The sequence below is a fragment of the Gavialis gangeticus genome, unplaced genomic scaffold (genome assembly GCF_001723915.1).
Source record: "Gavialis gangeticus isolate Ggan-Ray unplaced genomic scaffold, GavGan_comp1, whole genome shotgun sequence".
In the NCBI taxonomy this organism is placed as follows: Eukaryota; Metazoa; Chordata; order Crocodylia; family Gavialidae; genus Gavialis; species Gavialis gangeticus.
This window is the reverse complement of record NW_017729028.1, coordinates 36,318,834-36,332,482: the sequence shown is the minus strand read 5'-3', so window position 1 is coordinate 36,332,482 and position 13,649 is coordinate 36,318,834. Positions and strand designations below refer to the sequence as shown.

Sequence of the window (13,649 nt, the reverse complement as noted above, 5' to 3'; positions counted from 1 at the left end):
CACCCTTTCTTCCTGAAAATAAAACCTTGGTTATGTAAGTAAATTTAATTAAATAGTATTATATTATTGGCGTAATTAAATGACATGTCAGGAAATACTAATTTGCATGGGTTTATTATTTAATTTCCCTGCTTTGCTTAAAAATAGATATATGTTCTGGATGTACCAGTATTTACATTCCAGGTAGGAGTGGTAGTTAAGTTGATTTTTTTTAAAAAGTGGGGTTTTGTTCCAGTTGGACTGAAAAAAAAATGAAGGTGCTTGGGTGTTTTAGCTGATTAAGTCTTTTGAAAAATATAATTTGGGTATCTTTGTCTTTATTTTGAACTTTTTAAGGGTTGCTATTTAGAAAAAAAATAATATTAGAGAAAATTTGAAAATTAGAATTCTTTTCAGAAGGAAAAATTGAAATATTTCATTTTTATTTTTTAGTTTGCAAAGTTTTATCATGATTATTATTATGTGCAAACAATTTTAAAATTGACATGAATTATGAAAATGTTTCACTTTCACTAAATCTGTATTTTTGTCCTCCTCCCAAAAAATTGATGTGAAACATTTCATCCAGCTTTAGTCAGAAAATTTATTTTCCCTTTTACATTTGCTACTGTGCCTTGTGAAGTTTCATAACATAGTTATTTTGTATATTAATACAAACACAATGTCTATATTCAGACTTCACTGCTCATCCTTAACTTCTCTTAAAAGACAATTTTACCTTTGCATTGAACAGAACAGTTGGCCCCTAGTTTTCTATTTCTTTGTCCTGATCTTTGCTTTTTACATGATGAAAACCGAGTGGAACATAGGAACAACACATAACCATTCTGATGGCATAGACTTAACTGTGGCCTGACTTAACTGGCACCAAAATATTAAGACCATCATTGAACTCAGGTGGAAAATTTAGTCCCAATCCTTATTATACAAAATATAGTGTAAAAACCACAATAACACTGAAAACCAGCTTACTATATTAGGCTGCTTGCAGATGTTAAAAATTATTTTAATGAATTCTTGGAAATATATAGAACTTAATTATAGGTTGGGTCACCAACATCCATGAATCTTGGTCATTTTCCTTTTTTATTATTATTTAAGTCTAAATAAATTAAAGTCTCCATTTTCATGGGTGAGGTTTCCGAGTAGAAAAACACAGGAGATGCTTGGAGAAGATACAACATTTAATGACAGTTATGTGAAAAACCTCACTGACCCACTTGAGCTGAATACATTTGGTGTCACTTTTTCAGCGAGAAATCTTTCTACCAAAAATTCAGGTTTGGTGAGCTCGAAACCAAGTTAATTCATGCTAGGTCTGCCAATTTGTTTGTAACAACAACAAAAAACCCAAACAATTGCAATGTTTTGGTTGCACATTCTTGAGAAAAATAATTATAATTTATATTACAAATGACTTTTAGTTTGAAAATAACCTTCAGATCTCATTTAAGCTTAGTATTACACTTCAAATTGCTCAAACTGAAAGAAAATGTTTTGTCTTGTGTTACACATTCTTTGTCTAAATCTAGGTATACAGAATGAGGGTCCTACCTGTCCAGAAGATTGCTGCAGCACAGCTGTAAGGCACAGGAACGTAGCAAGCAGCAGCATCTCTGAAAACTGAAGAACAATGTATTTAGTTATCTATTCTATTGGTAGCTTTCATTTAGTTCAACATGTATTATAACAAAGGTATATTTCCATGATTTTTTTCCAAGCAGCTAGTTAGAAAGTATCCCTATTTTTTTTTCTTTTGCTACTACAAACATTGTCTCATGGTTCTTCTCTGTATATGGCTTGACATTACTGTATTTTTTTCTTTAGGCCAGGGTTAAACATGTTGGCCTGGATGTACTCTGGATACCAGTTTCTCTTTACACAGGAAGTCCTCTAGAGGATGCTCCCTGGAGGGAAAACCGTTATCATTAATGCTGCCATCTTGTCTTGCAGCTTTCATTATGAGATGCTAATTATAGTTTTTTTCTTATTCATAAAAACTTTCTAATGAAGAAAACTTATGAAAACATTAACTGAACTGGCACTGCCAATTTGCCTTTGCCAACTCCAGCTTCCAGGCCACTTATTGGACTCTACTTGCCCATTACATCCATCCCAGCATGGAGGGAAATTTGAAGTTATGTTGTTCTACCATAACTGCCTTCCCAGCAGACTTTCTGCTGATGATTCCAGGCTTCTGTGTTGCAGCCAGTGCAAAATTAGTTTGAATTTTGCCCTTAGGGTTTGTTCAGTTTAAAACCAAAAAAAGAGAAGAGGCAATTTGTATGTAAGGGGAAATTAAGAATTATGGCCAGTCAGAGATAATAGATAAAATCATGAGCAAGAAGTTGTGCATAACCTCCCAGGAGCACGCTTAGGAGGGAAGAGTCTCACTTTCTGTGCCTCCCCTCTAAAGAGTATTACATTTGTTGGTGGCCAAGACTAGTGGTGCTCAATCTTTTGGGCCTGTGGGATGGTGAGTGGTATGCAAGGCAGTCTATAGGCGGATCAGGCCATAGGCATCAGAATCAGGCCCTGTGCTGCCTCTGATGGCTCTCCATACTGGGATCAGGCCCTATACTGCTTCTCCCTGGCTTCACAAGTTTGGATAGGATCCCATGTGGCTTCAGCTGGCTCCAGGAGACCAGATTTGGGTCCCACAGCAACCCTGCTTGGCCCTGCAAATCTGGATTGGACCAGTACTGCCTCTGCCCAGCCCTGTGCACCTGGTTTGGGCCTTCATCACAGCTGGCTGGCCCTGGGCATCCCACTCTGGCTCTGCAAAGTTTGGTCTGGCTTGCCAGCTGAGATCAGGCCCTGCAACACCCTGCTCACCCAGATCAGCTCCGCACCACCCTTTGCATTTGATCAAGCATGCAGTGCCATACTACCCAGTCCACAGGGCTCTTCCCAGTTACAAAATGTTAGTGATGGGGAAGTATTGTCTGTGTTAATTTCTGCTCCCCTGCTGACAACTTTGCAGACTCTTGGAAGGAGTCCAACCAAAGGAGGACCATCCAAACACAGAGACAAGTAGAAATAGCCAAGAGGAAATGCTAAGCAGAGTTGGAAGGAGAAGACCTGGGTTTTGGCTTCTGCTTCCAGAGATTTCTATTTTTATCCAGTGACTCTCTCTTATAAAATGCATAAGCAGTCCTGGTAGCAGGGCTGGAACCCTTCCAGGGGCACATGCTCATCCCTGGTCTATAGGGTCATACCCACTCTCACATATTTTTTTCTAGCCCCACCACTCTTGAATTCTTGCCTGCACAGAAGCCCAATCTGCAACAGGAGGTGTGTAGCAACCCCCCAGACTGAAGGGGGGGGAAGGGGGGGCAGTTCCTACATAGCTTAATGGCTATGGGATCCTAGATTCCTACTCTTCTGGGAACTAGGAAAATGTGAATTACAATGCTCTCAAGCTGAAGAAGACTAGATCCTGGGTCACAATGCTATACATGATGCACAATTATGTAAAAGATGGCCTGATGCATCTTTGAGCTGGACTCTGTGCTGTCAGTGCAAGTTAGGTGCACTTGGAGCACATCTAAAAGATTATATCTCTCTGGAGAATCAGGTGCTTCCCAGAACCACCCTGAATCCTAACAGAACCAAGATGAAACTTCAGTACCTAAGAGATCAACTAACATTGGTTTTGAGCAGCAAATGAAAGTATCTAGGCAAGTTTGCTATCATAAATGGAGAACTTAGATTTGTAGTCCAGGACTTAAACTGCCTAGTATGACCCTTGTTTTAGGAATTACCCAGCCTAAATTCTGGGTGTCTGGTACTGGAAAGCAATTCAGTCTGACTTGGGCAACTAGGATTCATGTACAATTAATACAAAAGTCTTAAGGTGCTTACACAAGTTACATTTTTTTTGTGATCTGGCCCCTTAAAGCACTCTACAACCTTGCTGTAACACATATGCATGGCTGCAGAACATTTTTTAAAGTGGATGGTTGTGCAAAAAACTAAGCCACCTAAAAAGAGGTGTTAAATAAAGGCACACTGCTTCAGAGTGCCTTAGGGAATTTGTGTTCCCTAGGGTTAATATTTCACACATTGGGTTGGGCTGATGCTGGAGGAGAGGGAAGGAGCAGGAGGTAGGAACTCTGAGATACTGGTTGGGGTTTGCTGCCTTGCTGGAGCTGGACAGGGAGCAGTAGAACAGAGGTCCTTGTGGGGACCTGAGCTGGGCCCATGAGGAGGGGCAGATCCATTCCACCCTTACCCACTTCCAAATCAGACCGGATAAAGCAGATAGAAGGAAGTGAGCAGCACTGAGTGGGATGGAGATGAGAGTGTGGCTGGGTAAAGCGGCAGTGCGGGCAGGCTCAATCCTGTTGGCTGGGGTCAGGGGACAGTGCAGGCAGGCTCAACCCACCACCACTCTGACCTAACAGCCAAACATCTGTTGGGTGTGGGTGGTAGCACATGACACTTTATGTAAAGCGCCATGAGTTAGAGCGAGGGCTTGAATGCCTCTCTGCACCCTTAGAAGTGACTAACAGTCACTAAGGTTTAGAGATCTAAATGAGCCACCACTCCCACCAATCTGTGCATGTTACATTATAGAATCATTTTTGGAATGCTGAAATAACCCTGGCAGCAGAGATTAGAACCCCCTCTCCTAGGAGGCACTATAAACACTGGAGCATGCTTTTTCTTGTTTGTTCTTTTCCTGGCCGAGTAATTCCCACATGCTTTGGCTGCATAGTCGCCTAGTTTTAACAGGAAGTATGGAGAGTGTTCTCAGCTTGTCTGTTGTGTAGCCTGGTACCTATAAGGAGTGTGTGAAATGGGCCCTATTCGATTTGGATTTGGATTTGGATTCAACTCAAATCACGGACAGTAATCTGATTCATTAATTTGAATCACTGTCCTGATTCGATTCGGCCGAATCCAAATGTGAAGATTTGATACTGATTCGGAGAGTTCAGCAATTGAACATAATTCATCTATTCAGAATTCAGTGATTTGGACATAAACACTACTTTAAAGTTTTTTTCTACATACTTTGAGGTACCAGGCATGGCTTGAGAATGCTGTGATGCTGGAGCTGATGGAGCCCCGGCATTGTAGCACTCGCAAGCTATGCCTGGTACCTTGAGGTATGGGCCGAATCTCTGCCGAATTGGATCAGGGACTGAAGCTTTGCACAGCCCTAGTAGCTATGGCTTTGTTCTGGAAAGTAAGAGGTGTAAGTTCATATCTTTCCAGAGGGAGGTGTGGGTAATGCTTCTCCTGATTTTGAATTGAACTGAATGCTGCTGATCTGTGTCTGTGGTGGCTTTTTTCCACTTATCATTTCAAGGCCTTTGGTGTCTGGATTTATATTCAGTTCTTGGAGCAATGCAAGGGGCTAAATATATGGTTTTCTGTTTGTTTTTTTTAATTTGTGGAAGGCCCAGGACTTGGTATATTAGGATCCTCTCATCTTGCCATGGTGGTTTGCACCAGTTTATAGATTTTGGCCATCAGTATCTGGTTTAACTGCCTTGGACACATACCTGGGCTGGAATTCAGTTCTGTTGGTAATTATTAGCTTAGGTTTATGTTTGATTTTGAAAGACAGGAGGAGAGTGCTCATTTTAATTTATTCCTAGGTAAATAGAGTTTGCTGACATTTGCTTATTATGCATCAGTGACTCTGTATAGCTACCCCCTAAGAAGGAGTTTACGTAAGTCATTTGCAAAGAGATCAGGTTGACTGACAAGAGAGGAGAAGAAGAGACTACATGTTTGCTGCTGGTGAAGCAGGATCCATGCTCCTTACAACATTGTATATACCTCACTGAATGCAACTGCAATTTTCAATGCCCAACTGGTGCTACGTGCATTAGAATTGGCTAAAGATTAGGTCTATTCTGTGTTCTGTAATCATTATTCCTGCCTGTTCTACTCTTAGGGTATATAAAATGCTTCCTGCCAGTTAATGTACAAGGTAGGTCTTCGAACTCTTAATAAATTTGACAACTCAATGAATGGTTTAGCCCTCTATTTTTTTTTCAAAGAAAGACCCAAAAGTCTTTTGCAGAGAAAGAATTCAGACACAGTTAAGTTCATGCAGTATAGCTAGCAGTTGTGTCTTTTGCCAGTGCATGGCAGACTATGAACTATATAGTCAACTGGTGAATGAACTATGCATTACAATGAACTATGTATTCAACTAGTTTGAACTGGTGAAGCTCCACTACAGTCAATACAGCTATATCTACATATACTACCTATTTGGTCCACTGTTCTCAAATATATAACTGTTCCTTAGTCCAGTTCTGATCTCTAGATACACATTGTTTCCAGGTAATGCACACTAATAGGTTTGTACTACTTACCGTAAACTTACTACTCACTCATATTTTTACTAAGAGCCTTGTTACAGTAATTTTGGGTAGCTCCTGGAGCTCTTAACCCCTGCACTGTCCACACAATAACACCTTAAAGTGATTTTAAACACTCATTATGAGCTCAAAGTTACGCCACTCCAGGGAAGGATTATCTCTGATCTGTACCACCCAGATCCTGTTCCATGAAGTTGTAGCCACTCCCAACAGATGTGCCACCCTGCTGATGCTCTCCAGTATCTCAGGATCTCTCACACCCCCACCCCTGGAGCAGGGATAGTAGCCTGCCCTGGCTCATCAGCCCTCTAGTGCAAACTCACAGCTCCAGCTCCTAGTTCTGCCCCTGCTCACCAGGCTTCTAGTGGCAAGTCACAGCTGTACAGGAGGGGGACAGCAGAGACCATTTCTAGACTAAGGGTGTGTCTGCTCCAGAACTCAAGCTAGCACTAACTCCCATCAACATTTGTGCAGCTCACAGCCTAACGTGTAACATGGCCCTACAGTTTTCTTTCTCTTTCCAGATGTAATGACTCTCTTTATATTATAGCTTAAGAAGAAGTACTTAGCGACTTTAAACATGATTTTCCCCATTCAGTTCGAACTGGGAAATTAATTGGGGTTTTGGTAAGTTTTAAGCTGCCCGCAGATATATCAAGCAGTCATACATTTGCATTTTGTTGAAAAAAACATTTAAATTGTAAGGTGCAGAGCAACATGTGCAGCTGTCCTAGCAGCAGCAACAAGCTCTTTTCACATGCTCCTGACTTTTGCATCCAAAACAAATTATTTGGCAAGCATCATGTGAAAACAAACTGAACTTGTTTAAATTTTACACAGCTCATTTGTGAAAATAATACAGCTGAGAAAGCTTGCTTAAGGGGGTGACAATATTAATTCTGAAATATTCTAAGGAAAATTTATCGTGCATTTTGTTTATGTTTTATGACAGCTGCAAAGTCATCCCTGGGTTCCCAATGCTGGTTGGCGAGGTTGCATGATCGTTAGATGCTTACACCTACTGGGAATTTAAATTGCGATACGTATCTTATTTCTTTCCATGTCTGCGTGCTGTTTCGCTATGTGAGCCCCATTCCATAAATACCATCAGGACAGTATATTTTAGTAACTGTTCTGCTAGTTCAATAAATAGCAGATTTCCAAATAAGTCATTGTATGTAAAGAAACAAATGAATGCATATAATCATTACCTTTGATTTTCTGGAATGTAGGAGATATCTTCTGTGTCTTTCAGAAGCTTGTGGATGTGAATAGGTTCCTTTACTGGAGCATGATATATAGCTCACCTGCTTCCTGGTTTGACAGAGTGATTCAATGTCACAACTAGGTATTATCACATTCTGATCATGACTGGCTAGATTGCTTGGCTTGTCATGAATTCTTCCAAAATTAGGTTGGTTGTTTGTGTTGAAAGTGTACTTCCTGCTATTGCATATCTCGGCAGAGATAAGATCCCTTTTCCATCAAAATTAATCTGTATTGTGGTGTTTTGTTTTCTTTTAATAATGTATTGTTCATTACAAGCTAATTTCCCACCCAATAAGAACCATATGAACTCAAGTCACAAAGCCTTCTTCCAGATAACTGAAACATGAAATTACCCAGAAGCCTTAATTGCTCTTATCTTGATTGGCAGCAGGACAAATCAATTTAGACGGTCAACAGAGGGGGCTGTTGTTGGTTTTGGTTTTTTTGCCAAAACCACAGTAGCATAACTAAGAGTCTCTCTGTCTCTTCCTTGGAAAGGGTATATACCTGAATTTGCTGGTCACTGTATGGTCTCTTCATAGGATGACCATGCATCCCACTTTTGCTGGGAAAGTCCCATTGAAACACCTCTCCAGGTGTCCCATTGGTCTGGTCAAACAACCATTCTGTCCTATTTTTAGTGGTTAGCCCAGGATGTGTTTAAAATGGGACTGCTGCAGCAAAATCGGGAATGTTTCCCCTCCCTGAGTTCTGTTTTCTGGCATGCTTACCTGATACTGGACCTCAGAACCAACTGTGTGTGTGTGCGCGCACGCGCGCGCGTGTGTGGGGGTGGGATATGGAGAGAGGGAAAAGACAATGGTGTGTTTGAAACCAGGGAAATATGGTCACCCTATCACTTCACATCACTTGCCTAGTGTAAATCCCAAAGCAGAGTAAAGGGCCCTTGATAGAAATGAAACTGGGGCAATTGTGGGGCAAAAAAAAGGTAGGGTAGAATTTAGGTTCCTAACTAGGTACCTAAATGGGAGTTAAGGGGACTTGAGTTTCTTAGGTGCAGATTTATGGTGCCCATTTATAGTTCTGCTGTGCACTGTCATTCCTAACATTTTTACATGTGATCCCATAAATGGAATTAAAAGCAACTGAGTCCTGGTTGTCCATACATTGCATGGAGACACATAAGAGCTTTTTGATCAGTGTTCACAGCAGCTAGTCAGCACATTAAAGCGGGAGACACACTGGCTGGCCAGCAGGGAGTATAGAAACCTCTGGGGGTTTGTGGGGAGGCTGGACTCCTTCCCCTCTTCTGCTGTCAGGCAGTATTTATACAACCCTGGGTTAGACATTTCTGTACCATGGGATTCTTCATTGGAAACTATGGGATTTATTGCCTAAATCCACATCTTTATTGAGTCAGAGGAGGAAGAAGAGGGTCTGCCCATTATTAGCATTGCTTATACATTTTGCATGGAATAGTTATTGGATACAGCATTGGGACCAGAACAGAAGTCTGACTCCATCCTGGACCAGGTGACTTATGTATTTATCCACAGAAGAAAACTCCATACTCTAGACTGGGAGTTAAAGGAGCCGGCTTGACTGAGGAGTGTGAGCACCTGAAACATCCCTGTGCTTAAGGCTTCCTATTGACTACCTCTGGTTAGCTTCCTGCTCACCACCCTCAGTCCCTAAATATCCCATTGGAAGTCCTTAACTTTCCATGTTGGTACCTAACGTGGGGTACCCAGACCTGTTTTTTATCTTTCTCCTGGGGCCGGTAATTATTTTGGGGCATTATAGTGCCTAAATTGCAAATTTTGAAGGGATCAACCTGGACGTTACCTTAATAATACTTTTCTTTTAAATTAATATTTTATTGAAATTTTAAAAAAGAGCTTCCAAGAACACAATGATATGTGCTTTGTATGTGATGGAATATAGCTTTAAGTAGCATTGCTAGCTGAGGGGGTAGGGAATTTTCCTGTGAAACAGTTGTTTTGTCATAACATTTCCATTTGTCAGAAATGGGAAGTCCAATAGATGTGAGTTTTAATGGATTTCTCCGAATCCTTACTTTCAGTTCCTGTGGACTCAGTGGTGGAAGAAAGCAGAGCAAGGAGTTTTGCTGAGCTCCAGGAGTGTGGTTCTGGAGTAAATCCATTGTCTATTGTAGACCTGGGGTGGACTCTGATATCAATTATTCATTCATTTCTCCTCAGATTATTTCAGGCTTGTGCATCAGGAGCAGCAATCAGGCTGTGTAGATGAGGTAGATACTTTCAGCTTAATGTTTTTGTCATGGAAATCCATCCGGATGTGAGGACTCTGTCTAAACTTATGTAGGTCTTAACTGATGGCACATTCCTGTTTGGTTTTTCTTGCCAAACTCCTTGGCTGCCAACATGATTGCTTTCATAATTTTGATCAGCTGTTCATGAAATGGCTTTAGTAAATTCTGGACTCAGAGGTTTTTTTTTTCTTTTTGTAAGGAATTGTAGTCTCCTGGCATTTCTTATTACCTCGTTTAGGATTTCCAGGCTTTCTTGGAATTTTAATACTTTCGCAAATGTTGATACCTCCACTGGTGACACCAGTAAACTCCTTAGTTCTGCAACATTTGCTTTCATGAAAGAAAATATCTTTGTATTGGTGTGTCTTGTGAATTAAGTTATGGGCATGTTGGCTTCAAACAGCTTGCTATCCCCGTTATCAGAATTCAATATTAGACTTAAGTTTTCAGTCATTTCATTCCTAATAATTACAAACCAGCCTAAAAAAAATATAGCTAAACATATAGAATATAGGAGGTTATAATGAACTCATGTGTATAATTGTTCTAGCATAAACATTGTACCTTGTCTTCCTTTGTATTGCTATATTGAATCCCCCTTTTTCCCCAGTGCATCAGACAAAGTTATTAGTTTCCTTGTTCAAGTCCCCTGATCTTTTCTCCATGGCCATAGAGTACAGGACTAGGAGCCATAGCTTCAAGTCACAGTAGAGGCAATTGAGGTTGGATGTTAGGAAGAACTTTATTCTCATTTTGACTATGAGAGTAGCCAAACATTGGAACAGGCTACATAGAGAAACCATGGTATCTCCATTGCTGCAAATTTTCAAGAGTAGGTTAGACAGGTGCTTGACTGGGATGGTTTACTTGGGGGTGATTCTGGTTTGAGCAGGTGGCCGCACTAGATGACCTAGTGAGGTCTCTTCCAGTTCTACTTTCCTATGATCCTATCATACTATGATCCTGGGGTCTGTGGTTCCTCCTCTACTACAGATAAAAGACACCAGCTGCGAATGACCCAACAGCAATGGGACAGCAGCTGGGTATTCCTGGTGCACCTCTTTCTCAACAGCTTGGCAGCAACTTCTTTATGCCATAACAAAGTGTGTGTTCAAGAGAGGGGTCTGGATACTCTTGGTATAAGACTATAGTATCATGGCTGGCAGTTTACAGCCCAAACTATACTTCACATTTCATTGCCCTGCAGTAATACGAATGCCATAAGGTGTCAGTGTTGTATTTCCCTCTGCCCAGAACAAAGCCTGCACGCTGTTGTAGAGATCAATACTGAACACACAGATGGTCCAGTGAGGAAATGTTCTCCCTTTAAAGCCGAGGGAGGCTTTCTGGCAACACTTGCCCCTGCTGTTTCAGACAATGAGATGCATTCTTATTGCACATTCCAGAGGCCCACAATGACTTTACTTATTCAAGGAGGACATTATGCTATTCTTCATTAACCTGTAACAAAGTTGTGGGCTTTTTCTGCCTACCATTAGGATCTAACTGTAAGAGAAAAAAAATCTAGAGTCAAGTTGGCTCTACATCAAAGGCTGGATGGAGATTATGCCAATCCTGAGATGCCAAAGTATATTAATGATCCCCAGCGATACACTGTGTCTCAGAGGCTTTTTTTAAAAAAAGCCCTGTGCTTTACAGGGTCTCAATTACAGCTACAAATTAAGATCCATATTGCGATCTTAGCCACAGTGATCTTAATCACAGCCAACCGCAACTGATGCTTGACTGCACAGCCATAGGAGTAACCTCAGGTTAAGCTGTTCATCACAGGCACAGTTGTAAGGCACAGGTCTTTTAAAGATCCTCTACTGCAGAGGGTAAGGGATATGCTGTGCTGCCCTTTATGTTTATCAACATGTCATTCCCTACCTGATATTTCCTCCAGCCACCTCCCGTATGGATAGAAGAGACCGTGTTTTGTCGAGTCCTTCAAAGTTTTGAAGTCAAGGACTTAAAGCCAGCATGACTTTTTTAGAAGCAGGGTAAACAAGGCACATATTGAGCAAGCTGTTGTCTTAATTAGCAATAAATTTATTTAGCAAGAACAGGTTTGGCAATCCTATATTTATTTAGGAGGGTGATTACATTAATGGGGGGAAGTATAAGAACTCATAACAGCTAAAGCTTTCTGGGATTTACTTAGTTGCACAGATAAGTGTAATAGGTCAATAGTTGGGCAACAGTTCTTTAGAGATCTAAGAGAAATTTTTCCATATAAAGATCTAGTTAGTAGATACACCCAATAGAGCTGGATAGAAAAGGAAGAATATGGTTATATTTCAGACACCCTATGAGTTTGGATTTTCAGTGGAACAGATCCCCGACGCAGATACTCTCTCTGCCCTGCCAGCAAGAGGGCAAGAGCAGGGTGGAAAAAATAATACATGGAGCCATGGCTTTGTTATCTCCCTATGGGATCTGGCTGGAGGCAATAGTAGGAGTGGAACACTAAGCTGAGTCTTTCAAAGAACAGCCTCTTTTCCCAGCCCCCTTTTCTTGGAATTTGGGAAGGTAGAAAGAGCAATATCATAGGTGTTTCTAAGACATATTAGCTCTCTGGGTTAGCCTTAGGGCAGTGTAATGGAGTTATAACACCCCTTTGGTTTCACTGTGCCTAAGAACACAATGGAGCTCTTACCTTGTGGCTAAAATCAAGATCTTGTAAAGCAGAAAGCTGGTATAGAAATAGAATGTGAGGTGAAATTCATTATTCACGATTATTATTACATTTTTGGAATCTCAGATCTAGAAGCAAAATCTCTGCTGGATCTCAAATTTGAACTTCTACGCAGATGTTAGGAACAACCACAACGATGAGCACACAGTAGTCCCTGGTAGTGCTGCTGCTGGCAGTAAGGGAGAGGTGGGAGAGGGATAGAGTCAGACTGAAGGGAACCTGCATCACAGTTGATGAAAAGATGGTAGAGCTGTTGATGGAGGTTAGATCTCTTGTGAGGTCTGGAAAGAACCATGGCTGAAGAAGCCAATGCTCTTTCTGAGGTTTCTACTGCAGAAGAGTTCCTGTTCATCACCCCTCACAAAAATATTATGTGGCGGCAGCCTGGAGTGCCAGCTTTGGAAAAGTTTGAAATGATTGGTGGGGTATTTCCTTTCCCCCCAATCAATCAGGTGAAGGCAGGGGAGAGGCTAGCCCCACCCCTACTTCAGGGCAAGGCGAAGAGCCAGACCTGAAAGGGGACTAACACCCCCTCTCTCTGATTGGTCCATTTCCAATCTGGGGACAGAGCCCCCAAAGGGCATAAGATAGCAGTGTGCCCGGCACATGGGTGGCTGCGTTAGGGGACAGAGCTGGCAGAGCTGGCCAGTGGGTGAAGTTGTTGCCCCGGAAAAGCCTGAAGACTCCTCATTGGACTGGGAGAGTCAAGTGGCCACATCTCCCAGCCCCACAACAAGGGAGCATGGCATCAGTCTGAGGGTCCCTCCCAGAGTCTGAGAGGGACCAAGACCCTGGGAGCTGCACAAGGTGGCTCAGGTCTCCAACTTCTGGCACAAGGCCAGGCAGTCATCAGATGGGGGTCCGAAAGGGACCGAGACCTTGGGGGGTGCGCAAGGTGGCTTGGGTCCTCAACCACCTGCATGAGGCAGGGTGAGCAGTGCACAGCCAGTGCATGGAGGGTCCAGGAACAGACCGAGACTCTGGCACCAGACCAGGCAGCTTGGGTTTCCAAACCCTGGCACAAGGCAGGGCCAACAGTGCATGGAGCAATGCACAGGGCCCTAAGTGGGATAGAGGCCAGGAG

General features: G+C 42.0%; 1 protein-coding gene across 1 annotated transcript in view; it reads right to left on the bottom strand.

Moving 5' to 3' along the window:
• LOC109300268 (cysteine-rich venom protein-like) overlaps positions 1 to 7,762 on the bottom strand; it is a 30,930-nt gene extending 23,168 nt beyond the window's left edge. Inside the window, exons 1-2 of the mRNA XM_019520951.1 lie at positions 7,556 to 7,762; positions 1,555 to 1,616 (exon numbers count right to left, since the gene is read on the bottom strand). Of these exons, the coding sequence (XP_019376496.1) occupies positions 1,555 to 1,614 (60 nt within the window). The 5' untranslated portion in view covers positions 1,615 to 1,616; positions 7,556 to 7,762. The remainder of the gene's footprint in view (positions 1 to 1,554; positions 1,617 to 7,555) is intronic.
• Positions 7,763 to 13,649: the final 5,887 nt, after the last annotated feature.